The sequence below is a fragment of the Ochlerotatus camptorhynchus genome, unplaced genomic scaffold, assembly GCF_037179485.1.
Source record: "Ochlerotatus camptorhynchus isolate MF236.1 unplaced genomic scaffold, CSIRO-AGI_Acam_v1.1 ptg000391l, whole genome shotgun sequence".
Classification (NCBI taxonomy): Eukaryota; Metazoa; Arthropoda; class Insecta; order Diptera; family Culicidae; genus Ochlerotatus; species Ochlerotatus camptorhynchus.
Genome location: NW_027040878.1, coordinates 1,714,939 through 1,741,381, shown reverse-complemented (window position 1 = coordinate 1,741,381; position 26,443 = coordinate 1,714,939). Strand labels below are relative to the sequence as shown.

Below are 26,443 nucleotides of genomic sequence, written 5' to 3'. Positions count from 1 at the left end.
CGAGCACCATTTCTTGCACGAACGATGGAAAGACCACTGGATGGAAAATGGTGAAATAAAGATATAAATATAAATAACGTTTTGTATTCTTAACTATTCATTGTGGCTCTTTCAATGATCCATAAATCATACAAATTCTAAAAGAAAAATTCTGGTTTAAGGATTTCAAAATTGGGTACTTTGTACCCATTTTATAAAGCCAATTATTATTTAAAAATGGGTAAAAAAGTACCCCATGATTTGACGTACAAGGTCTTTACCCATTAATGGGTAAAGACGTTTTACCCATTAAATGAGTTTACCTACTTTACTTCGAAATGGGCACTTTTTCACCCATTAATGGGTACTTTCCAGTTACAGTGTAAGCAACTGATATCACCCATTCGGAAGAAGTCCCCTTTGATAGCGAATAGCTACTTTTCTCATTTTCATCAGAAATGTTCAAATGATTTTGAGAATTTACAGCACTGATTGTGAATAGAATTTTAGGGAAGTCGAATGCTAAGGTTCTTTCCAAGGCAATGCAAGTCAATTATTTTTTAATCAATTCAATGAAGAAAACTGACACGGAATTCTAAGAAGAGGGAAAACTGAGACACATTTTTAGCGTATTCGAATTTTTTTTTCGAATTAAATTTCATTAGACTAGCGTGGAGGATTTCAAAACTCTTTTTGAAGGAAACATTTTGGGAGACTACTCAGGGAATGCTGAGTAGAATTCCAAGATATCGCTGACAACATTCCAAGAGAGCTCTGAGGCAAACCAAGGTAGATCTGAGGAATATTTCACGCAAAGTTTACGACACTAATTTAAGCGAGAACTTGCGAAAGTTATGAAGCAAGAATTCCAACATTTTACTGGAGTGCATTCCTACAATAGTAGGTAGTCTACAGAGAATTCTTAAACTGTTATGATTATGAAGAGGCTTATGTAAGTTTCAACGTTTATTTCGTTTCCTTTTCCCAAAGACCTGTAGATCAGCAATAGCTCTATATAATAGTTGCACTGCATCAGTGGAATGATGCAGTGGGCGTAGATCACTCGAACATTTGAAAGTGCGTAAGTTTATTCTCGGTCCTCACTCGTACCCACTGGAACCATAAAAGCTTCGGTTTATAGCACTGACGACCGTTCGAGTAGTTCGATCGATGGTTGTTAATTACACTTGTTTCATTGCGGCACATATTTACTGTCGAAAATCATGCATTTTATTAACTCAAGAATCTTCTAATTAGTTCATTCATCACGTTATAATTATACCTATTCCCGCAGATGCCAACCAAGCGGCCGTGTCACTTTTGACAGCCGCCCCCGTTTGACAGCCACCACCACAAGCCACAACAAGCACACACAGAGCGCTCGAATCGAGCAGCCATCATGCACGAGTGCGAAGACGACGACGGCGATGGCAGCGCCGCCGTTGAGGAATGTCGCAAGCTCATTCTAATGTGCCAAGAGAAAAGTGGATGTCGGACAGTGTTTTGTACCGGAGTGATTTCCGTCGAAAATCTCCATTCTAATCGAGTGTAAGTGGCGGAAAAGTGTCGCAAAAGTTGGGGGAAATGGTTGCGTACCCGGTGCGGTTGGAGTTTGGCCGGTTGCCATTGCGGAAGTGGCAAAAATTCCGACTTGAAGTGGCGACGAGGATTTTTTTTTTTCCGCGATGGGATCGGGGCTTGTGGATCGATTTGAAGTGGAATTTGCAGTGTTTGGAAATTGTTTTGGAGGTGCAGTGCAGTGGGATTAGTGGGTTTCGATGGATGGGAAAGTATTTTTCAAGGTGCTCTTGAAGAATATGCGTTGCTGAAAATGTCAATGAGAATCGCAAATCGCACATTCCATTCATAGTATTTTTTCCTCTTCTCATAAATATCGTCGTTCGGTTGTGGTGCAGCACACGCACACTACGGAGCATGGAGCGCGTTCCAATTCGGGGGAGCTGGTTCGCGCACACACATACATGCACGGGGGGCGCGCAACTGGTTGCGGGCGCCGTTAAACGGCGCGGCGGGTGCGATTTCGTTTCCATCGTCTGACGGCGAGGACGAGACGAGAGAGGTTGTGGAATGCCGTACGCTGGATTGGATTTTTTTTGCGCTGAAGGACAGCGATAAACGGTGGCAGCACGACGCGGAGGAAGGGGGTTGAAGAATCTACAAATTGTCATGCAAATAGCAGACTGCGGAGGTAATTGCAGAAATCGAGCAATTGCTTGCGCTCAAGGTGGATCGGAGTCAAGGAAGCGAGAGAGGTGGAAGAACGGTGGCGACCGGAGAAACGGTGAACGAAGGAATGCGGAGCGAAGAAGGTGCAAGAAGACGAAGAACAGCCGTCGCATTCCACGTATTCTTTCGTTATTACAATCTATCCACATTCCTTCTGGTACGGGGAACGACGACGACGGGGTAAACTAAGTAGCATTGCACACCTATACCAGAAGGGGTTATTGATGTGTGTTAGTTCACGTGCAAGCGTAAAGAGAAAGAAAATAAACAACCCTTTTGCACAGAAAGGAGAAGCGAAGCCGCGGAGCAAATGGAATGCAGTGTAGGATGTGGATTGGCGTGTGTAGCAGCTTGTAAGGCCCCGGTTGCGTGCACAGTGAAAGTACCTATATATGTAATTCAAGCCTCGTGCGGACTCAGAATATGGTGGAGTACGGATCCCTGTTGACATTTGGCGAAGATTTTCGAGCTGAATCGATTGAAGTTAAAATTAGCGGCCGCCGTCAATCGATTTAATTGAGAAGGTGATTGCCAATCGAAAAGGTGATGAAGAACGGAATGAGTGAATGAGTGAGCGAATGAGCGGAGCAGTGGCATTATGCAATATGTATTTCGCAGTCAGGTTGAATGGAATTCGACGAGGTCATGATTGATGTCGGTAGACAAGCGAGGCGCTCGCCGGTGAGGTGGTTTGTGTTTTTTTTTTTGCAACCGTGTTCAACAGGTTCTGATAGAATGGCGCCTCAACGGTGAATGCGAGGGTGCGAGCGATAGAAGAGAGAAAGACGATAGCGCTCCCAGTGGAATGTCGACGAAGGAATGTCGTACATTGCTGATTAACATATTATCATCGGAAGGGAACCGGGTGGAAATGTTGATGAACCGTTGGACCTGGCGGAGAGTGCATTCTTGGGATGTTTTCTGACGCGACAACAGTCGAGACTTGGTGGAGGTGATTGGTCGCTGTCATGTAGGTGTTTGAACTGGACAAAGAAGGATTAGTCAGAGCCGGAGCGTGAAGAGCCTCGTATGATAGTGCGATGAGTCACTGGCCGTTGTTTCGGTGCTGAATGGATAAAGCAGGAAGATGTTGACGGGGATGCACGGTGACTGTTGAATTGGAAACGAGGAATACGTGCCGAGATGTTCAAGAACGGATTTGATAATGAAAGCTTTGTAACATCGGATGTAGCAGTGGACTATTGGAGTAGCATGCAATAACAGAGTTACTCAAACGAGTAAAAACGATCACGATTGGTGTTCTAGAAAGAATAGGAAATCTTCCTTGGACAAGCTGTTTACGCCATAACCGGCATTTTATCGTCAGTGTAGGGCCTCTCTTAGCTCAGTCGGTAAAGGCGCAGCTACAAAGCAAGACCATGCTGGAGGTGACTAGGTTCGATTCCCGGTCTGGTCTAGGAATTTTTCAGGTTGGAAAGTTTCTCGACTTCCTTGGACATAGGGTATAATTGTACCTCTGCCACACAATTATACTAATGCAAAAATGGTACAGGCATCGAAAGCTCTCAATTAATAACTGTGGAAGTGCATCTAGAACACTAAGCTGAGAGCACGCAATAAGCTAATATGCGATATGCAATAAGCTTGAAATGCGAAGAAGAAGAAGAAGTAAGCACAGCAGAATAATTCGAGCAGTTCAGAGCTTCCGAATAAGCTCCTTATGTTAAGAAGTATTCTCCAAGAAGTCTCCAATCAATAAGCATTAGTGTTAAGTATTTCGTGTAGTAACCGTCCTAAAATCGACAATCGACGAAAATTTCTTCAACCGTTTCTGTATTCTTTCCAGTACCCAACTAGCTAACTAACCAAATATAAAGTTTGGAAGCACTATATTAATTTTATAGTGCAAACAAGGCAATTAAGCGGGCGATTAGTGTGCTTGGTGGTTACTTGGGTAACCCAACATGCTTATCACGGTTACACTGAACGAAAACATCCGCAATACTTCGAATGATTATTGCATTGCTTGAGCCCTTTAACAAAATGCTTTCGAATTTCGCATGATTGCTTTATGGTTGATTTCGTCATCAGCTGTTTATTTGAAAATTTGCTGTAAACCGTACAGCGCTCAGAGGACAACAATTTTAAGAATAAGATGACTTGCAAATGCTTTAAATTAGATTTATAATTCGATTGTTGGTAGAGAAAACTTCCTTCACCACGTAATAGACAATCTTCGGTTTACCAATGTTCGTACCATCTCTGCTAGCGATGACTGTGTTTCCACCTTGTTTATCAGCTCAGATCATCAAATGACGTTCGATAGAATAATCGACATCATCGTTTTGGATGATTTGCGTTATGGGGATGACAATCATTCTACAGAGAGCATTACGTATTTCAACTGAAATCCGTGCGCTTCTCGTGCCAATGTTCATCCTGTATTCGAGAGGAGCATCATCTGATTACAAAACAACGGTCATCCGGATGCAGCTATCATTCGAAAAAGCGATTTAGATGTTTCGATTTCAATGTTCTGAGGTTTCATTCGAACAGAGGATGATGCTTTGGTACAGTGTAAAGGATTAAAATGTATACACTGAACGAATACATCCGCAACACTTCGAATGATTATTGCATTGGTCGAGCTCTTTAATAATATGCTTTCGAATTTCGGATGATTGCCTTATGGTTGAATTTGTCATCAACTGATGAGTACGACTGTCATCCAAATAAAGGATGATATTTATTTCAAAATTGGCTTGTAAACTAATAATCTAATGGGTGCACAGCTTGAGAAGTTTGAAGAAGCCATCCCGAGTAGCAGAATTCCACTGTGAAAAGTTATTTGTTTCTAAAATATATAAATAATGATAGTAAATAAAGCTCCACAACCCTTTTATATCAAGTAAACTACTGGTGATATCTAAATAATCCGTCCTGGTGAAACGCAACCATCTCCCCTGACAAAAATGTGTTCAAAGTTTACTCAAATACCAATATTCACAATTCTAACATTCCTTCCTTTTAATTTCAGATGGAAACATAGCTTTCGATTGGAACACACCATTAGAAGGTTCAATGAACCCTAACTAGCCGCAACCAGGAATCAAGTGAATAGATCAAGAGACAACTACCTCTGATCAACAAATCAAGTGAATTCTATCGTGTTCAAAGACAATTTTCATAAAACGAATCGATTAATCGCGAACCCTCACAATACAACAAGACTAACTTTTTTTTTTTTAAACCAATAACGAATGTGAAACGCAAATCAAGCAAGTATTAAAAACGATCAAAACAACGTGCCTTATCATATCAAAACCATAGAGCTACACAAAACCAAGTGAATGCCCATAGCGAGTCCGCACCACCCCCGCCATCGTCATCATGTCCCATTCGCACGGTCTCGCTCGGTACTCGCAGTACTCATCCTCCGGAGGGGCGGGTCCCCAAACGAGCAGCGGTGGCAGCAAATCCGGAGCGTCATCGTCCAGCACTAGCTCCGGTAGATCATCGGTGGTGGCCACGGCACAACCTCCCGGGGGACAACCGCAGATTCCTCCACCACCTGCGGTACGACCGCCGATGCTGGTGACTTCGTCCGGTTGTTCGATGCTTCCACCAAGTCCTCCACTGCCGCAGCAATCCGGTGCGGGCACCAACGGCCCTCAACAGGCTCAGCAGCAGTGTCAAACGACGCAAACCTCGGTACCGTCGAGTCCCAAGTACTCCGCCATGAGTAGCAGTCTGTCCGGGTCGGATACAGACGTGTCAACCTCGACGGAGAATCTCACCCGTGAGGAACGCTACGTGCTGCGTCATGCCCGCGTTGAACCGCAGGGCGAAGAGAACATGCAGGGCAGCGTGACACCGGTCAATGAAATTCAAGGCCGCTACATTCCCGACAAGTTCTCCGCGAACACCTCGTCGGACTCGACGCGCTACGCCACGCCAAACAGCAACCGCAGCATATCGGAAAGTCGCAACGCCATGCATACGTATGCCAATACTGGGAACGACGGCTCCAATCGGAACTCCCTCATCAGTACTAGCTCAAATCGGAACTCTCTGAAGGAAACCAACTCCAACCGTTCATCGATGGACGTCTCGCAGTCGTCGTACAACACCCTGATCATCCATGACGAAGGCATTTACTCGATGAACCGGGAATACTCCAGTCCTCCGCCCTACATGAAGAAGGACCGTCCAAGATCGTACGGTGAATCGCAGCCTCCCATTCAGGAGCTGTCGGAAATTCCGGAAAAGTACCTCAGCCAGAGTCACGTTCTGAAGCACCTCGCCAAGGAAGTGAAACTACCAACACGGAACCGTAGCGATTCGAACACCCGCGATTCGGGCGTATCGGAGAACACGGACTCCAGGGAACATCCACCAAAGTACGGTCAGCACTGGGTCGGTGGACAGAATGCATCCACAGACGAATCAGCTGCTGCCCAAGCGAACGCCAAACTGAAGAGCAAAAGTCAACCCGATCTGACTCGACTGCTGGACATCGATCCGGAGGAGGTGGAAGCTCTGTACAAGGAGAATCAGCTGTTGAAGCAGCAGTTGAGCAACTGCTTCCTGAAGGTGGCCAAGAGCCAGAAGCTGGAACAGGAAATCTCCAACATCTACCGGGTGCACGAAGAGTTGGTGCAATCGTGCGAGCGGCGAGAACGGTTGGAGAAGGCCGCCCGCAACCGTCTGCAGCAGGACTGCCGCCGACTTCAGGAGCTGAACCGGGCCTTCCGGGATCAGGTCGAAGTGCTGCAGAATCAGTTGCTCTCTTCGTCGGACCATCAGCTGGGCCGAACGCAGCAGGACGTGCTGATCTCGCAACTGGTGACGCAAAGTGAGTTAACGATATGGGGTTCGATTGAGGGTAGTTGACTGAATTTGTTTTGTTTTCGCAGATAAATCACTAGTGGACGCCAACCGGCGCCAATGCATTGAGCTGCAGGCCCAAAATGCCACCCTGGAAGAGCAACGGATTCACATCAACGTGCTCGATACAGCTCTTAAACGGCTGGAAGAAGAAGTATGTCCTCTGGGATATGTCGGGTTCGAATGGCATCTAAGTTCTGAATTTATTTACAGTGCCGTCAGAAGCAGGTCTATGTGGAACGCTGCGCTCAGCTGCAGCACGCTCTTCAATCGCTGCAGAACGCCAGCGAACGACGGGAACAGGCCGAACGGAAGCTTCGCATGGACTACGAGAATGATCTACCGAACAGAAGCGGTAGCAGTACCAACAGCGAAGCCGACAACCTCAAGTGGCAGCTGCGGGAGAAGGATGCTCAGATTATGAGGTTAGTAATTCTTCGGAGCTTCTCTGAACGAGCTTAGACTAATCTAATTGTTTCGCCTTAGACTCGAAGCCGAATGTGCCAAACTGGAGCAGCGCAACCTTGAGGAATCGAACGTACGCAACGTTGCCAAGCTGGCGATGGAGCGTAATTCGCAGGAAACGGAACGAATTATTGCCGAGGCAAAGCAGGAGAAGATCCGCTACCTGGACGAGGCACACGGAGCGAATCGCAAGGTGACGGAACTGCAGACCCGGCTCAAGTTGGTTGAGAACCGATTGGCCGAGAAAGAGGCCATGATCCGGGCGTACCAGGGACAGAAAAGTAAGACCGAAGGTTCTGAGTAAAGACACTAGCATGTACAAAGAGACTGGAATTCCAATTTAGTTGTCAGTGTCATTCTAATCAAGCACGAGACCTGCCAAACAGAAAAAAAAAAATGTTACTGTTATTGGTGGTGTTTGAAGAAGTATCGCTATCTGCTTTATCAAGCTCTTCATGCGGTGCAATCTCTAAAAACCAAGCACAATGAAAAGATAAATTCGTTTGATTTAAATTGATTATCTCTAAATCGAATCACCGAAGAAAACAACACTGTATAATTTTTCTCGAATAACAACAAACGTGACCAAATCGAAAATCTAGCGTAGTTTTGTTTTCACAGCGATCAGATGGCGACTCTTTGTATATTCTAGTCTCTTTAGTTCTGAGTTTACCGTGAATCATATTTCTTAAAAACTTCGTTTTACTTCTGATTCCAGTCTATGGTTCAACAAACTCCTACGGATCGTACAACCTATCGAACGATAGCTTCGCATTGAATCCACTGGGAGCGTATAACTCACAGGTATCGTACGACGTGTCGAACAACACGTTCGACATGGCCACTACTGCCTCGTTGCTGGATCCGTCTGGTTACGGTCCGAACGTGTCGTCCAGCTTCACCTCGAACTATGGACAGACGAATCCGAGCTTCAACAAGAGCTCGATCAACCTGCAGACAGCCGGTGGCAATAGCTACAGCTCACCAAGCAGCAGCTCCAACTACAGTACCAACTACGGTGCCAGCGAGCACACGACCATCTACGACTCGAAGAACTTCGACGCCCAGCGTAAATCCATCGACGATCAACTCAAGCAGCTGGACGAACAGCTGCTCAGCAAGGTGAGTGAACTGTCGATGGCTGAGAAGCAAAGTAACCTGCTGCTCAAGGCGCGGGCTGCGGCAATGGCAGCCGCCAAGGGTAGCACCAGTTCCGTTGCTGCTTCGTCGCGAGCTTCCGCCAGCGGAGCCACCTCCAGCTCAAGCTCGGTGGACTCCAACGGTAACCTACTAACCGGCCACAGTGTGCTTGCTAACAGTGCCTCTAATCATCCCGCCAAGGTAAGCACCGGCGACAAAAAGCACATGTCGAAAACTAGCTCGACACCGGCGATCAATGCGACGTCCAGTGCGGCGCCGAGCGTTCCCAAGCTGCCCAAGAAAGGAACCTCCGTAAGTAGCGCTAAGAAGCTAGCTGCCTCCTCGTGTAAGAACATTTCCTCGCCGTCTTCGTCGTCGGAGCAGGAAACGTTCTACTAGGTTCGGTCAAGTCTCGTTTCCTTTTGTTTTGTTTTTTCTTTCTCGAAGGACAGGCAGTGTTGCCAGCGCTGGTTGATGATGGTGGTGAATTGGAAAAACTTGCCTTTGTTTGCTGTAAATTGTGTTAGGTCAATTGGTGCAATTGTTGAATTGAACATATTTCACGAAATTGAGAATAGCAACGATCCAAGTTCAAAAGGATCTCATTCGAATGGATGATTTAGATCTGTTTCGTCAATAATTGATACATTCGTCTATGATCTTCAATTGAGAAACGATTGATATCATCTAATTCAGTGCAACTTTTATATAATTCGGTAAGTCCATAGCTGAACTCAATTCCAAGAGTAAAATCTATGTCTTAGGAAGGTTTTTGACTTCCTACGAAACAATTGTTTTAAAATCCATCGTAATAGAATTCTCTGACTTTGATTGAACAAATCGAGTCAACTGTACTAGCGATGATTCTTCGTAACATTCCATTTGGACGTCATTTGACGTACTAAGGCTGTGTTCCATTTGGAAAATTTTCACTTAGATTTGACACTTCGAAAATAAATTAAGATGTTCGAAAATCCCTCTGTTGTTGATCGGCCGATTTTCGAGAAAGCGTCTGTCAAAATTTATTCCTTGTCTGTCAGAAATAAGTCTGCTGGAATAGCAGGTTTATTTGAAAATTTTCCATCTGTCAAATTTAAGTAAAAATTCACCAAATGGAACACAGCCTAAGAAGGCTTTGTTTATAGTTCAAATTTTAGCTTACTAGATTGTTTTTAGCATATAAAATTAAACTGAGTTATTTCAGATAAATGAGCTGGATTACCGAGGTGAAGCAATTGGTTAAGTTGTGTGAGTAAAACCCCTGTACGATACAAGCAATTAGTGACGTCACTACTTGCGTTTACGTTGATTTTTTTGTTTACTAATACAACAATATTTCACGATCTGCTTTACCTCTCTTTGTACCACATTGATTTCAAATAATGATGGCGCTTAACCTTCTTCGACTACATAATTTGAACATTTTTGATTGGATTAATATTCGTTTTCAAATGTTTGACAGTACTGTCAATGTTGCCAGATTGACGATGCATTTTACCTAAACTTACTTATGACCATTGAAAGCAGTTATTCAGCTAAAATCATTAGTTTTTGCACTATCATCGATCTACTGGGATTCCTCAGAATTACTAAAGTAAACCATCAACCACTCTGACAACACTGGTCGCTCCTGCGCTGTTCCTTTCACCCTGTCCATCCCTATTAACCTATCTGTGACAGTACCGGAACTGTGTACGAATACACTCTTTCTAAAGATACAAAAATTACGGCAATCTGAGAGACTGATAGTGACTATTGTGTAGAGAGAAAAAAAATGCTTGTTTTTACAGACAAAACACAACAAACAAACAAAATCTACTGAAGATCTGATTTGCAATCTAAACAACAGAACACCGAAATAAACACAAAAATGTCGAATCCTCCTTCATATCTTTTCCGTCTAGGGACTTGTTCACGTGTAGCTAAAACGAGAGTCAATTACGTGTTTGTGTAAGCTAGGAATTACTAACAAACTATCGATAAAGTGAAAAGAAATTAAAAACCAAAGACCAAAGATTAAATAAGACTCTTGCCTGCGTGGCCAAGGAACACACAAACACCGAAAAATACAGAAACGCACACACGCACACATACACGCACAAGGTCTGACTCGCTTGCGCTTTCCTTATATGTATATGTACTATTAATGCAAACAACTTTGTGAGACGTGTCTGTGTGTGTGCCACTAACCTTCTTCAACTCCTTTTTTAAGACAGTTTATTTTTGCGTGTGTAAATCAGATTCCCGCTGAACAGTGAAAAAACGCTGTCAAACGAAAAAGAATATACAAAATAGTCCCATTGTTTCTCCCCTTTCCGCACTCTAATAGCATCGAAAATAAAAATAAAAAACTTCGCTATTTGTTAGGTTAAGCAAAACTAATTTATTTGTATAAACTGAACGAGTCTACACGAAAAAGCTAAAACGGGATAGAAAAGTAAGTAGCTGAACTCCCCCGAGTTGCCTTGGAAACCGAAATAACAGACTGCAACCAATGTGCCTTGATTCGGGAAAAATACTAAAAAACAAACAATGAATGCATGATTCATCCAAAATCAGTATATCACTAACCTAATCCAGGCTGAAACTGACAAACGAAGAAGCAAATCTAACACCGTTTTCCACCCTGTCTTGTTAAGCTTAGATAGATAGAGACATAGAACAAAGCAGCCTATTTTAGCTAGAGTTGTACGATAAGTCCACACCTATATATTTTATATTAACTTAATATACACAAAGATCAAGAGAGAGAGAGAAAATGCAAACTATTTTCTGACAGCATCAATAAATATTGTTGAAATGAATAAAACTGATTGTGTGTGTTTTGTTTTTACCTTATTTTTTTTCCTTGTTCATTAATACGGTTTTACATTCCTTGCGCCTCGTTTTTCGCTAAAGACCCCCTGCGTTTGAGTTTTAAGTTTTTGGCTGATTTTTGTGTGCGTTTTATTCCATCCATTCCCGTTGTCCTTGGCTTGCGAGTTGATTTTTGAAAGAAAAAGATTGGCTCCCGTTGGATGGTCGCAAACAAAGCGCTCTCTGTGTAGAGAGAAGGTGACATTTGTAAATGTGCTTCTGCAATGCGATCTCGTTGCGTGTGTTATAACAGCGAATGTTGTGCAGCTTAATGGCTTTCCTTAGTTACTAAAATTTGGTCAATCAATTGTTACGAGCTTTAATTCAAACAGTTTTTTTATGGACATTGCAGTCTTAAGTGGTGATGTTCTCAGGAATTCCATTAGCATTAAGGGGGTATTCCCAATCTTTTGCCTTTTTTCGGCCTGTTTTTCAATTAATTTTTTTTTCAAGGAAAATGAATAGTAATGCGCCTAACTCTTTGGGATTCTTGTTTATTGAACATTAAAGTTTACGAATAAATTTATTTCGACATAAAAAAAGACATTATTGACGTCACAAAATGGCGGCAAACAGACCCCTGTTCGCCGCAAACGCCTGGACGGGCGAAGACTTTTCTCTGGAACGGCTTCATCTGAAACAGATTTCGTGATGACATTAATAATCTGCATAAGATTCTCTGGAGCTTCTCCCGTTGGCAGCAAAAAATCTTGCAAATTAACAAAATGGCGGCCATATGAAAAAACAGGCGATTTTTAGCCCGCTTTTTTGCAGCTTTAAGGTGCTTCAAACAATGTTAAATGTTAATATTTTTGGCTGAAAGTGGGAGAAGCTCCAAAGAATTTAATAAGGAACAAAATGCGCAAAGATTCAAGTCAATATCTCTTATAGTTTCTGAGAAAAATCTTCGCCCGATAAAAAAATGTGGTTTCGAGAAAAACACGTTTAAAGTTTTGACTTTAGTTAAAACCATTTGGGGGTTCTTACCATTAGTCAGCTATGGACACCGAATTTGCTGATCGGAAAACGGCTTGGGGGGATGAAAGTATATAGTCTAAAGTACAAAAAAACGTGAAAAAAAAAAATTTGATTTTTTGAAAAAAAAGATCGGGAATACCCCCTTAAGGTGGTTCAAAATAGGGGTTTTGCTCCACTCAGCTCAATCGATTCTAACTTTCCCAAAAAGTTACCTCATTTGGTTGTGAACTCAAACTGCACTGGTCAGTTTTATCTGCGCATTACTATGGAAATAGTGAGCTTTAAAGACTGGAACGCGCAAAAATTGGTCGACAAAAAATCGTTTCTTTCAGTCAAAAATCTTCTAATTTTTCTTTTGTTAGTTCAATTTATATATTTAAAGGAAAAAATGTTCGTTTATGTTTTTTTTTGGTTTGCCAAATCCAAACTGCCGTGCCTTCCGCTTAACCCCTTCAATTCAATTTTGCACAGTGGTCTCATCGACCTTATTCGCCGCCGAACGCCAGTTAGATTTAAACTGCTGCTCGTTTTCCATGGATTTTTTTAGTTTTTTTGAGATTCCGTTTGACCAAGGCCCAATACCGTTCGATAGGGTGGAGTTCTGGGCTGTTGGGAGGGTTGTGGTCTTTGGGTACCACAACCACGTTGTTCGCATCGTACCACTCGATTGCCTTTTTCCCATAGTGGCAGCTCGCCAAGTCCGGCCAGAACAGCACAGGTCTATTATGTTGCTTTAGGAATGGTAGCAGCCGCTTTTCCAGCCACTCCTGGACGTAGATCTCTTGATTGATGGTTCCCGTACTAATGAAAATGCCGCTTTTTAGACCACACGTGCATATGGCCTGCCAGACGAAATATTTTTTCGGGAACTTCGATAGTTTGATGGTTTTGAAAATTTCCGCCACCTTCCCTTTTTCTGATGCGGTATAAAACTCCTGTCCCGGAAGCTGCTTGAAATGACGACACAGTCGAACACAGCTTTCGGGACCGCTGCTTTGCCTACGTGTTTTGTTTGTAATCTCGGTTCGCCACCTTCACCTTCTTAAACGTCGACAACCTGGCTCGTTTCTTCGCCCGCTGCACAGTAGTATGGAACACATTGAGCTTGCCAGCGACGTACCGGATGGAGAGGTTAGGATTCCGCTTATATTTCACCGCCACCTTCTTCGTCGTCACTGCCATGTCCGCATTGCGATTGCCGCCGCTTCCAGGCTTCCTGACGGTCGACAGACGCTCCCCGAACACTTTTAAAACGTTTGTCACGGTCGATTTGGCCACATCCAGCAATTTTGCCAACTTGGCGTGTGAGAACGTTGGATTCTCTTGCTGCGCGAGCAAAATTTTGACACGCTGCTCCTTTTGCTTGGATGTCATTATGAAAACTGGAGAGCAAACGGCAGGAATGCCAGATGATTTTTTCAAAAGTATGTATGAGTATCAAAAACTATGTCTGTATTTGTCTGTATTCTAGAAAAATCACTGCATTGCAGATTTCGTATTTCTCACATGTATTTTGGCTATACAATTACTCGCCACACACTAAACTAAACAAATAAGCATTTTCAAGCTTAATAAAGTGCGTTTTTGTGGTTTTTAATTTTTTTATTCTTAGTACAAAAAATACGAAGTCAAAACTTAAAAGGCATTGCTGTTTAAAATAACGAGATAAAAAAATAAAAATCCCGTTCATGGTCCATGTACCGAATTATCGGAATTAAATGACAACGTAAAAAAAGAAAAAAGGCATGTGGGTAAGGCTATAAAAAGGGAAAATCTATTATTTCAAATAAAAATAAATGAGAAATGATCAGAACTTACCGAACAGATTTTTTATTTAGTCTTATCATACATGTAGCTTGAAAATAGTCGAAAAGCTGTTTTTTTTTATGATTTCGGTGATTCCTTTTTCTATTTTGATGGCTTTTCCATATTCCTTGGACGCTAAGATTCCCTGCATCATAGCTGCATCCATCCTGTTACGCAGTTTAGTTTTGTTTAGAATGATCGACGAAAACATCCTTTCAACTGCCGCTGAGTAGTATGGCAATGCAAGTAGTAGTTGGCACTATTCGTCTGATATAAGGAAAAGCGATTTCGCCATTCACCCGTTTGGTGGCCAGTACCACTCCCCAAAATTCAACACCATCATCATAATTAGTATCCATTGGCAAATCCATGTTTCTGACCTCGCGGAATTCGTCGTCTACCATTTGCATTTCGAATTCGTTGATAACATTTGGGAACATCCGCAAAACTGGGTGTGAGGGGTGTGTTTTATTTTTGAGATTTTTCGGGTCAATGCCCCGCCTCAAAAACCTGGCAATGGTTTACGAGAATCATATTTTCCATATTGATACGTTTCCCGATTTACAAGCATTATGTAGAAGTTCATCGCCATTGTTCTGAAGTGATCAACATCCTCAAGCTTGATGCTATTGGATGACTAAACATCATCCAAATGTTTTTGTACGCCAGTACCCATATAAACCTTTTCCACAGTAGTTTCTGGGTTGCAAAATTAACGAACCCAGGTCTTCAAGCTTCGCAATGTAGTCTGGTCTCATGAAATTATCGAGGATTTCCTTGAGCAAACGAACTAGCTCAGAATTGAGTCGACATATTTAAGGCGCTTCCGATTGGAACAAGCGGTTAAGTTTGTTAGCTTTTGGTAGAACAAATTCCAAAAACCTCAAGCAAAGCTCCATCATGGGGCTCTCCAAGATACCGCTGATTTCTTTCACCTTCTCGGCATCAAGTCCACATTCGAATTAGTATAATTTAAGAATACTCTGAGAGCTGGAAATCTTTTTAGCATCCGTTTCACCACCTCTCTAATGACAACCAGCGTGTGGCAGCCTGGTGGAGCATTTTCAATGGTTTCAAGTCCATAATTGCTTAAAGCTGTTCAAATTTCGAAAATAATTTTGTTTATTTTATGTTAAATTTCAGGAACCAATTGGTAAAAATCTGTACAAAATCTGTATTAAGTTTCAAATATCTGTATAATGTCTGTAGTCTGTATTGGGTATGTACGAAACTTCAAATCAGTGTCAACATTTTAAAGGGGCGTAATTGCTTTTGTAAACAATGGCTTTAACCGTCGATTACGGTTGACTTTGCTACAGGTTCTAATACGAAATTTCATCAGCCACAACCTTGCTGAAGACAAGGGGTATTCAACTCTGTGTACTCCAATCTGCGCCAAAAGATTTAGCTGTGCCGAAAACTGTACCGAAGTAGGCCGAAGTTTACCCATCAAGGTGTCAATATCCCATGAGTTTGGAAACCCTGAAGTTCTAATGACTTTTGTGATTGTGTTTACATTTTCAATTTCTGTATGTTCAAAAATCCCTGTGCTGTCGATCGACCGGTTTTCGAGAGGAAGTGAGCCACGGTTGTAAAAATTTAACTTCTTGTCTGTCAGAAATAACCACGCTCGGATAGCAGGGTTAATCGATAACTTTCCATCTGTCAAATTTTAACCAAAAGTTAGAATAATCCACCAAATGGTTCACAGCCTAAGGCTCTGAACCATTTGGTGGATTATTTTAACTTTTGGTTAAAATTTAACAGATGGAAAGTTATCGATGAACCCTGCTATCCTAGCATGGTTATTTCTGACAGACAAGAAGTTAAATTTCGACCACGGTGGGTCGAAAACCGGTCGATCGACTGCACGGGGATTTTCGAACATAGAAAATAACTTTCGAAATGTCACTTTTAACCACGAGTTAATTTTAACTCGGCAAATGGTTCACAGCCTAAGTAGAAGTATGGACATCTGTCAAAAGCTGTCCCAATCAAACCGTCGAATTGCACTGTTTTGTTCGATTGGAACAACTTATTCAGTTTTGTGGTGACAGTCGTTCATACTTTTACTAGAGTGCTTTAATTTGAATGTGAGGGGAGTGGGAAGTGGAAGAGAAACTGGATGCCATCCAACCTATACGGTGTTCAAGCGAATTCAACCCGTTAATAAAAAAAACGTGTTCAGAAACGAAGGTGTAACGTGATTGATGATGGACGAAATTCCCTCCAGCTGCCTGTTAAATACTCCCCGACAAAATCAAAACCAGAACTCTAATCGACGAAAGTTCAATCCCACCCTAGAAACAACATCCTAAAGGGTGTCCTCAGTTAAATCATAGAGGTAACTCTAAGACCAGAAGGTTCCTAAGAAACGTGCTCAACTTTTTGGCTCAGCTCTGGTACTAACTTCGGTCCCAAGCTAATCGATGCACCCCTCGAAACATTGGAAAATCCACGAACCCCTCATTTTATTTGTCAAACTTTCAAAGCTAATCAAAACAAACACAGTGTAGTACTAGAATTTCGTCTAGAATGGGCCTGCCTCCAAGGACGTTCTGGAGACGAATGGGGTCAATGCCGTGCCGAAGGATTTCATTCCCCCAAACATACCGGAGATGCGGCCGATCTAAAGATACTGGGCTATAATGAAGCATGAACTCCGTAAGCATCTTAAAGTTGTCACTACGGAGGAGGAAATGTTGAAATCATGGTTGAAGGCAGGTAAAATATCGATTCAACCGTTGCACAGAACCTTGTGGGTGGAATTAAGAAGAAAGATCAGGCATTTGGATTTGGTGAAGAAATAGAGTGAAATAAAGATACGGAACTTATTTTTGGCGAGTACTTCTAGGTAAGTGATGCAATTTAACTGTGGGCACCCTTTAGTACCAGTTCATCTGATCGACTTAGGCTGTGTTCCATTTGGAAAATTTTCACTTAGATTTGACACTTCTAAAATAAATTAAGATGTTCGAAAATCCCTATGTTGTACATCGGCCGATTTTCGAGAAAGCATCTGTCAAAATGGATTCCTTGTCGGTCAGAAATAAGTCTGCTGGAATAGCAGGTTAATTTGAAAATTTTCCATCTGTCAAATTTAAGTAAAAATTCACCAAATGAAACACAGCCTTAGAATTAAGTACGCGACCTCGAAGACATCATCCAAGCCTACCGTATCGCTGATTATGGTGTCTCCTACCACCACCCAATAACACACGTTCAAGCCTACCAAGTTCACGATCTTATGTAGTTGTGGTACCTTCCACAATATATTACCAATGAAAATCAATGGCCAACTTTCTACCGATAAAAACCATCAAATATCCTCGCACTCCAAATCTGTCATACTTCGAAAATAGTGTTGGTCAGTCGCACACCCATGGGCTCTTGCCGAACAGCATGTTGATTAGTGTCGTCATGGGGGAGCTGCTGATCCCGCCGAAGCATCGTCTGCCGCGAATCAAATTTTAGTGATTGGGCAAGACCTTAGTGGCACCAGTGGCATCGGGGCTTCTTGAGACAACAACAAGGATGCTGACAGAGATGCATTTGTAAAATTACCGGATCGTTGATGATGGATATGTTGGACTCACGGAATAGAATGTAATAGCATTGATCTGTTCCTATACATTCTATACTGGCCCTTATTACGAGTATCACTTCACGGTGAAGTGATTGCCGTGTAAATCAAATGGGAATCACTTCACCCTGAGTGATAAGTTGTCGTCACTTCACCGGTAATAAGGGCCCCTATTGCGCTAAGGCAACTGAACATAGGTCCAGATCTAAAGAAATATTTTAGGATAATTCGTATCGACATCTTCCAGCAGTATAGGGACTTCTATGGACATCCCTATTAAGTCCTGTGGATTTCCCATCGAAATCCATACTCAGTTGAAACCAATGACTGGCAAGAAACCTGAGAAATAGTGCAAGGAAAAACGACAAAATTTCCATCGCGGAAAACCTTTAGCAAGACGCATAAAAAACTCTAAACATAATGATCCTCCACAGCCGCCACAATTTTGTCGTCATTCAGAGGATTTTCGTCCATACGTTCACATTCCATACCGTACCGTCGTATTGGACGACCATTATCTTCCTTCCAGTCATTTGACCAACCGTCGCTGGAGGTAACCTGTTTCGGCCTCATTGACTGCCGTATCGACTAGACCCTCTCGACTGTACTGTGGAAGAACTCTGTTGGTAGGAGCTCAGAACAGAAGCTGTTCTGGATGATACCACGAGCCACTGGGAGTTTCGATACGAATCGGATGAGATTTATTGGTTTTGACCAGGTGCATTGGAATTTTTCGAAAAGTGGCAAAGCACGATGATCGAACTCACTGTGAAGCCCAATTTAGTAAATAAAATATAGTAGTATATAGCCAACCTTAGCAACGAATGCCAAAAAGTCAGCACAGAACAGTTATGCCACAGACAAACAGACGTAACTCTTTGTTCTCAATCGTCGTACACGCATTTAACGATCAATTTAAATATTATTAGTTTCGCGAATCTCCCGCCATATCATTACTTTGACGGATCACTTTGACGTTTCTATCCATTCTATTCGAACTGGTATGCAACATTGTTTCAGACTTGACTAGACTAGAGTCGGTGTATAATGAGTCACGCCAAGAGAAAAACAGTTGAACTCGCATCACGGTTTTCGAAAGATTCCCATTCTTTTCACTTGGCAACAGAGGACTTCTACAACAACTTCAAATGACTTCTAGCGAGAGAAAATATACTGCGGCTGTAGTAAATCATTATATCAGTGATTTTGTCAAATTATCTTAACAAAAAATAGTAGAAATTCTCATTACTAATCATTACCGAGCGTATCCCATGACAATTTAACGCTCACTGCGTGTTAATGCTCATTTCTTCGATTATATTTTATATGTTATTGCAATACCTTTCGTGAACCTTTCATAGCATCGTAATGTTTGTTTACTTTGCACGATAGGTAGCCGGTTTTAAAGTTCAATAGGTAGACTTGGCTTCACTCTTGGCGTGACTCATTATACATCGACTCTAATATCTACATCTCATTTACGGTTGTTCAGTAGGCCGATTTGATAGGACATCCCGCTCAGGTATATAGTCAACCTTGGCAACGAATGCCAAAACGTCAACACACACTCAAAATAATTTTCACGTCAATGCTACGTGAAAACATGCATAGATATTTTTTTTCCATCGCACTTTTCACGTAAGTTTTACGTGATTCTCATATGAAAGCACTCATTTCAGTAACGAGATGGTCACGGGATTATCACGTAGAAGCTATGTGATTCTTGCGATGGAATTCATGATGGTTTTCAATGATTTTTATTCCAGTTTAAATTAAATGTTTTTCTTGATTTTAAGTGAAAAAAAAAAATCCTACAGTATTTCTTGACCATTGTATCTTAATTGTGGCAGATGTACACACAGAAGAAGAAATTAATTCGAGCAAAACTGGACTCGGGAAAGATATGGGACACATATGATACAAGGGCATTTAGTCGCATTTAAATCCATGGTACTCCTTGTCGTCAGACTAAAACAAAGAAACATGTTACAAATTATTCTCACCATGCAATTTGTCTGTGATAAAACATTCAGCCATTATACCTACAACACGAAATTGTCTCAAGAAAATAAGCCCCAAGATTTTAACTGGCATGTAAAAATGCAACTTGCAGTTCCACCATATTGTGCACCATTATAAATAAGGCACTCATTTATTTTCTCATATGTGAAAATCATTTAGGGCTTACGTGAAATGCACATAGAATTTGTGTATGTGCAAATCACGTGCGATCCATTTAAAAAACCTACACTCAAAGATAAATTAAATCAAAAAAGCTTAAAAAGTATGCAGTCTCCCGCTTCACCTTATTGAGTCCGAGCCATGATTACTTCGGCAGTAGTCATGCATGATTAAATTCGAAATAATCTTTCCAGTATTAAATTTTATTCTTTTCAATACTGATATATAATCAAAAAAGCTTAAAATTCAATAAAAAATTATTAAAATAGAAGCAAAAATGATTAAATTTATTCAAAAAAAGATAATCTACAATCTAATCAACCATGATTAAACTGGGATTAATATCAGATGCTTCTTTTTTAGAAAGAGAGGATTAATTTTTAATCAGAGTTTAATGTCAAATTGATTAAATTTCAAGCAAAATGGGAATAGTTCAATTTATCAGTGAAGTGAATATCAAGGGACTTCCCGTTGATACATATGGGGTATCACGTAGACTGTACTTGTGTCACGTAAATTTAACATAAAACATAAAAGAGAGATTCCACGTGATTTTTCACGTAACAATAACGTGTCGATTATTTTGAGTGCAGTCAGACAGTCAGTGGCAAACAGACGTAACTTAAACGAATGACGATGTCACGGCAGCACAACATTCCATATTGCGAATAGCAGACGTCACAGAAAAAAGCTGTTTTGTGTAAAAGATGAACATTGCGATGAAATACAAACACCACTTAACATTTCCACATTTCACTAATACCAATAAGCCGGTTGGGCCAGACCTTTTATAATTGACATAACCCTAACGTGCCAAACAGTGTTCCATGCCTCGTTCCATGCTGTGTTTCGGTAAAGAGTGAAGAGTTGATGAGGTGGTGGACACACTAATTTTGCGCCAATTTTTTTTTCTCAGTGTGCCTCGCATGTGCCTGATCGTTTGTTCATGCTTTTTTTTAAATTTAAGAAAATTCTCAGCTAGTTTTTTTTAAAACAGCAAAAAAAAGGTTATCTTCCATTTAATTCCACTTAATTAATTTTGGTATTCATGACAGATACGTATTTCGACTACAATGTGTCAGTCCCACTAAAGAACTTATCAAAATCTAACCCCCTTAAGTACTCATCCCCTAGGTATAAAAGTCAAGATCACAGGTATATAATTAACTTGGGGATGAGTACTTAAGGGGGTTAGATTTTGATAAGTTCTTTAGTGGGAATGACACTGATGAAGACTGCACATTGTAGTCGAAATACGTATCTGTCGTATCGTATCTGTAGTCGAAATACGTATCTGTCATGAATACCAAAATTAATTAAGTGGAATTAAATGGAAGATAACCTTTTTTTGCTGTTTTATTAAAGCATTCCGCTAACAACCCAATTTCATTACTTCATTATGATGGCTACCAAGCCTTTGGGATTTTCCTTATTAGAGAGTTGAATAGATTTTTCTCCTTTAGCTTACTTAAATCTTTGGTTTTAATTAGTTAGGTAGGTTCCGATTCAACACATTGTAGTTTCATTTATATACCTGTGATCTTGACTTTTATACCTAGGGGATGAGTACTTAAGGGGGTTAGATTTTGATAAGTTCTTTAGTGGGAATGACACTGATGAAGACTGCACATTGTAGTCGAAATACGTATCTGTCATGAATACCAAAATTAATTAAGTGGAATTAAATGGAAGATAACCTTTTTTTTTGTTGTTTTATTAAAGCATTCCGCTAACAACCCAATTTCATTACTTCATTAGTTTTTTTTTATTTTGAGTATTTCATCATCAGTTAAAGCTCAGACATAGGTACCAAAATTCAATTCTAGGAGATTGAGTTTTAAAATTTTATCAAATTCTGGCATTGGTGTTTCAATAGTAAAATGCACACAGAATAAATTCCATACATTAAGGACGTAGAATATTCTAAATGTTAAAATAAATATAGTTTTGAGATCCCAAACCCATATGTCTTCAAGATTTTGTAACTAAAAAAATAGATACCTCTAATACAGCTTATAAGTATAAATTCTTCGAAGACAAATGTAAATTAAAGTCAACGAAATTAGATCATTTTTTTCTAATTATTAGACAAAGATAAAATTGCAAAATCCTTCCTTGACAGTCGTTTAATAAAAATTCTAGTACAAAATTTATTAAAAAAAAATGAAATATTTTTTTTAATAATTATAATATGTTTGAACTAATCGAAATTTTCATTAAAACTCTACATACATGTTCAAAATAAATTTTAGGGATCTAACAATGGTTTGCTATAATAGGCATAGATGAGCTTTGAATATCCTGGACTTCAAAATTTGTAATTTCAGATTTTGGGAAACTTACCAAGATTTTGAGACTTACAGCACTTTTCAAGAGGAAAATTCTGAAGCGTACAATTTTCTCTTCGTTGAAATCTATGTCCGGAATTCAACTGCTGGAGTGATATGTTTTGACAGTATAGCTAAATCACCAATGCACGGGTCTTCCCTATATAAAATGTACAAACACGTCCATAAAATCTAGATTAATCATTCAAGATTCCATCAGATTTAATTAGATGAAAACTTTTGAGTACTTCAAGAATAACCTACAGCCATAAAGGAACATTGTATTTTTTTAACAGTGGAGCTCGTCAGAACTTGATCAATCTGAAGTCTTGAAAAATATCCAGAGACCTTTACTAATATCTTCGTCTATATGGACATCTTTTGAATACTTCCTGCTGTCTAGAAAGGATATCCTATAACTTTCCTGAATTTATTACAAACCCATATTTTTTCCATCTCTCTTAACTCTACGAAGATCTCTGCACATATTTGTACTTCTTGAAAGACACCTGTCACCTACAAATATTCTTGATCATCTGGAAAGTTTCTTGAAATTTAACGTAGTTCCCAAAACTTCCAAAAAGTTCGTGGAGCTTTTTTGAATTAAGATCTGTGACAAACTGCAACGAAATTCCCTAAACAGAAGCGAGGATCCCTGAAGTTTTTATAAGTTTATTGAACTAGTTTTAGAACATCTACAAAATTCCCTGAACTTTTTCAAAATTCCTTACACTTATATGAAATTTTACGCAGCTCCTCAAAATGCTACGAAATTCGCAAAACTTCTACAAAGTTTGCTGCACTTCTACGTTTCTCGTTGATTTCCCGAATTCCCGCACAGTTCCACGACCGAAAAGTGGTATTAGTGGAGGGCACGCGGGCACGGTTATGTCTGTTTCTCTTCCTTGTTTCATCCATTGTGGCTAACATCCATATTCGGAATTAACTTTATGGCAAGGTATTAATGGCTAACGGAGTGTCATCGATAGGAAATGCCTATTTTACTCCAATCTCAATATGCCTGCCATGATGTAAGAAACGTATCTATCAACAGTGCTTAAAAAACATTCGCATCAGCCGTAAGGACAATTATTTCATACGCTGTAGGCATTGTGAACTAATAGCAAACTTTTCGGGACATGATTTAGGTGAGTAAAGGTGATGTCCCTTTAATTTAAATGTTTTATTTTGTTTCCTGTGTGATATGTGGCTTTAAATCATTAACATGGCCCAGTTGTCCAAATGATGCTAGGAAATAGAAAGTAATGTAAGTATCTCAATGTAAAAATACATCCTGACTTAAACTTAGCTGAAATGTTCAACTTTTCAATGCGTAAGTGTTAATCATATAGTAACGAATAATACATTTCTCTTTTTATAACAGCGAGGACTATGTTGCTTTCCAAGCTTGACCACGAAGAAACCCATCCAACCACTGCTCTCGGATGAAGTATCCGTCCTATCGACGAACAACAGCGAAAGCTTCCTGCAGGTAACACCATTTGCCATTTACCACAACGTAGACCATTTTATAATCTAAAAACCCCCGACTCGCAGAATCTTACTCACATCGATCAGCGAGATCGAGAGAGACAAGATCGCCGCGAGCAGGACAGCGTAACTGGTGGCGTCGGTGGTGGTGCCAACGGTGGTGCCAACAACGGTGCAGGCGGTGGCGGCAATGGCTCGAACAGTGCTGGAAACGCAACGAAACCCGAAGATATGATGCTGCTGGAGAAGCAAGGCCGTTGCTCGCAGAAGCTCCGTAGCAACCAGCTGAGCAATCTGGCTCACGTCACTCAAACGGTTGGGCAAAATATGACCGACATAAGCAACATAGGAGGGAATAAGGTAAGTTGTTGTAGTCTGTTCGGATGAAACCAAATTCACATCGAAAAACTCATCCCACCCCGCAGGTTCCTAAAATTCTATCCAACATCGCTCAGCAAGCCGGAGGCATCCTACCGCCACGAATGGATCGGGGATCTTCGCTACCGCCGAGTGCACTGCCAAGACCGCCGAGAAGTTTAAAACCACCGCGCAAAATCGAATACGGACGACTCAGCGATTCCGAGGGCAAGAAACGAGCGGAGACTCCTCCGATTTCGGATCCACAGAAGGAATACGAACTGAAAGCTTCCAGCTTGAAACGAATGAACGGTGGGGCGTTCAACAAGCGGGAGTTTTCACCGGGGAAAAGTTACCTGGAGATGAAGGACTCCATTCAGCTGGCGGCGACCAAGGACTACGGCACGCTCAAGTCCAAGAACTATGGATCGCTGGGAAACACTTCGATACCATCGCCGGGCAAAACTGATTGCAAATTTGGTTTTGGGTCCAAATCGATCGCTTCCACTGCCAATAGTTGCGAATTTTCCAAACCTGACTACACGTCCACGAAAAACTACCAACGACTGGAGGAACCAAGTCCGCAATCTCGCAAGAGCTCACTGGACTCGGTCGGTATGAAGCGTTCCTTACTGCCAAACGTTCGTAAGCTCAACTCGACCCCGGTCAAGGGCTCCCGAGATTCGCTCAACTCCGCCTCCAGTGGGTCCAACAATTCCAACAACTCCAATCTCATCTCCAGGTCCAGTCCAATCCATTCGACCTTGGCTCAGGCCCTGCAGCCACCGTCTTCCCTCGTCTATCACCATCACAATCACCTGCACCACGGCCGGACTCCTCCGCGTTTCATCCACCATCAGCAGTCTACGTCTACGGAATCAGCCAAGTCATCGCTTCCGTCGCCGCAGTCCCCAACCGGTGGTCTTCAGTCACCATTTTTCAACAAACTCGTTCCGAAGCCCCCACAACAGCAGCAGCACAAGACCAGCAGCAGTACGTTGCCTAGTGCCAGTATTCTTCATGCGGCCGTCACGGCGTCGGCCACTTCGGCGATCGGGCAGCAGACGACGGCTTCACTACCACCGAAACCGGCCTCGGACGGCAGCGGGGGCAAGAACGGCGGTGGGAGTAGTGGAGGCTCCGGAGGTCAGCGGCGAGGAAGTAGTTTGACCCGAGGGGAGAACAAATATAGAATACAGTTCTGAATGGGTTCTGGACGCGTCCAAGGGGGAGTTTGCGCCATGGGATCGGAAGTATTCTTTGTATTAAAAGGGAAATTTTTGTAAGAATGCCAAGTTTTTTTCTTCCTACCGATGTGTATAGATGTAGCAGTAGTATTGGAACGTATCTTTTTTCGATGGATCAAATTTGTACACATTGTACGTTCAGGGTAATTGTTGGGTCTGAATCTGGTTGTTCAAAATTCTTTATTGTTTCGTAGCGGAGAGGTCAGCTGTGAAAATATATTGAGACAGCAAAGTTCAAAATCTGAAGTGGACGTTTTGGTTTGACTTTATCCGAAATCTTAAGTTATAAATAGTCGCGTCGAAAATAGCAACTCACACGCCTCCAATTTGCATCGATTCATCACATTCCGGTGTGAGATTGCGATTGTGCAACCACACCGACAACGACGACGACGAACAACCGATTTATGATGCCACCGTTTCTTCCATTGGCCTTAGCCTTCGCCGTGAACAATTCACACTCCACATCGACTCGACTTAACTGAAGGAGAGCTTTGAGCAAATAGTAGTAAGCAGCGAAGAGAACACCCGCTCAATTCTTTATGTATCAAACCGATCGCGTGTGCATGTGTTGTTCATGTAGGTAGCCAACCCAGGCAAGATTGGTTGTGCATAATAGCCGGTTTAGAACAACTTCTCCAGCAAGCATCGTAGTTTTGGGACGCCAAGCACCAAGCGGTTAATTGTCGGGTGAGAGACGGTGAGAGGAGTTGGTAATAAAAAGAAACTGCGAGGAGTTTCCTCCTCATCCAAGCAAGCGAACAGAAGGGTAACTCTATCGTCATTAAATTGGATTCACGGCCAACTTACGCTAGGTATACAACGGACGGCGCACAGTGGGGTATTTTCTTATTCTAGCTGGCCAAAAATATTAAACCATCAAGCCAAAAAATTCGAACCAAGTTGTCAGTTCTCTAGACTTCCAAGAAATTTCCTGA

At 41.6% G+C, this 26,443-nt stretch overlaps 1 protein-coding gene and 1 long non-coding RNA gene across 3 annotated transcripts; both read left to right on the top strand.

The window, feature by feature from the left end:
* Positions 1–1,376: 1,376 nt before the first annotated feature.
* LOC135710542 (uncharacterized) lies at positions 1,377–25,751 on the top strand. Of its 2 annotated transcripts, none has more exons than XM_065233139.1 (9): positions 1,377–1,527; positions 5,225–7,042; positions 7,104–7,228; positions 7,288–7,499; positions 7,561–7,820; positions 8,258–8,661; positions 23,795–23,902; positions 23,968–24,261; positions 24,327–25,751. In XM_065233139.1, the coding sequence occupies exons 2-9, from the start codon at positions 5,578–5,580 to the stop codon at positions 25,461–25,463; spliced, it is 4,005 nt and encodes a 1,334-aa protein (XP_065089211.1). In that variant the 5' UTR covers positions 1,377–1,527; positions 5,225–5,577; the 3' UTR covers positions 25,464–25,751. The 2 variants fall into 2 exon arrangements, with proteins under 2 accessions (XP_065089211.1, XP_065089212.1); XM_065233140.1 differs by lacking the exon at positions 1,377–1,527 and adding an exon at positions 2,590–2,750.
* Positions 9,230–11,488, top strand: LOC135710566 (uncharacterized). Its single transcript, XR_010518428.1, has 2 exons — positions 9,230–9,585; positions 9,809–11,488. It is a non-coding gene; the product is annotated as an uncharacterized LOC135710566 (long non-coding RNA).
* Positions 25,752–26,443: the final 692 nt, after the last annotated feature.

Bases quoted from the DNA above. Each gene is read 5' to 3' on its own strand.
- LOC135710542 (XM_065233139.1), top strand. From the start codon at position 5,578: ATGTCCCATTCGCACGGTCTCGCTCGGTACTCGCAGTACTCATCCTCC. The intron at 7,500-7,560 runs GTTAGTAATTCT...GTTTCGCCTTAG, and splicing joins AAGGATGCTCAGATTATGAG to ACTCGAAGCCGAATGTGCCA. The intron at 24,262-24,326 runs GTAAGTTGTTGT...CCCACCCCGCAG, and splicing joins GCAACATAGGAGGGAATAAG to GTTCCTAAAATTCTATCCAA.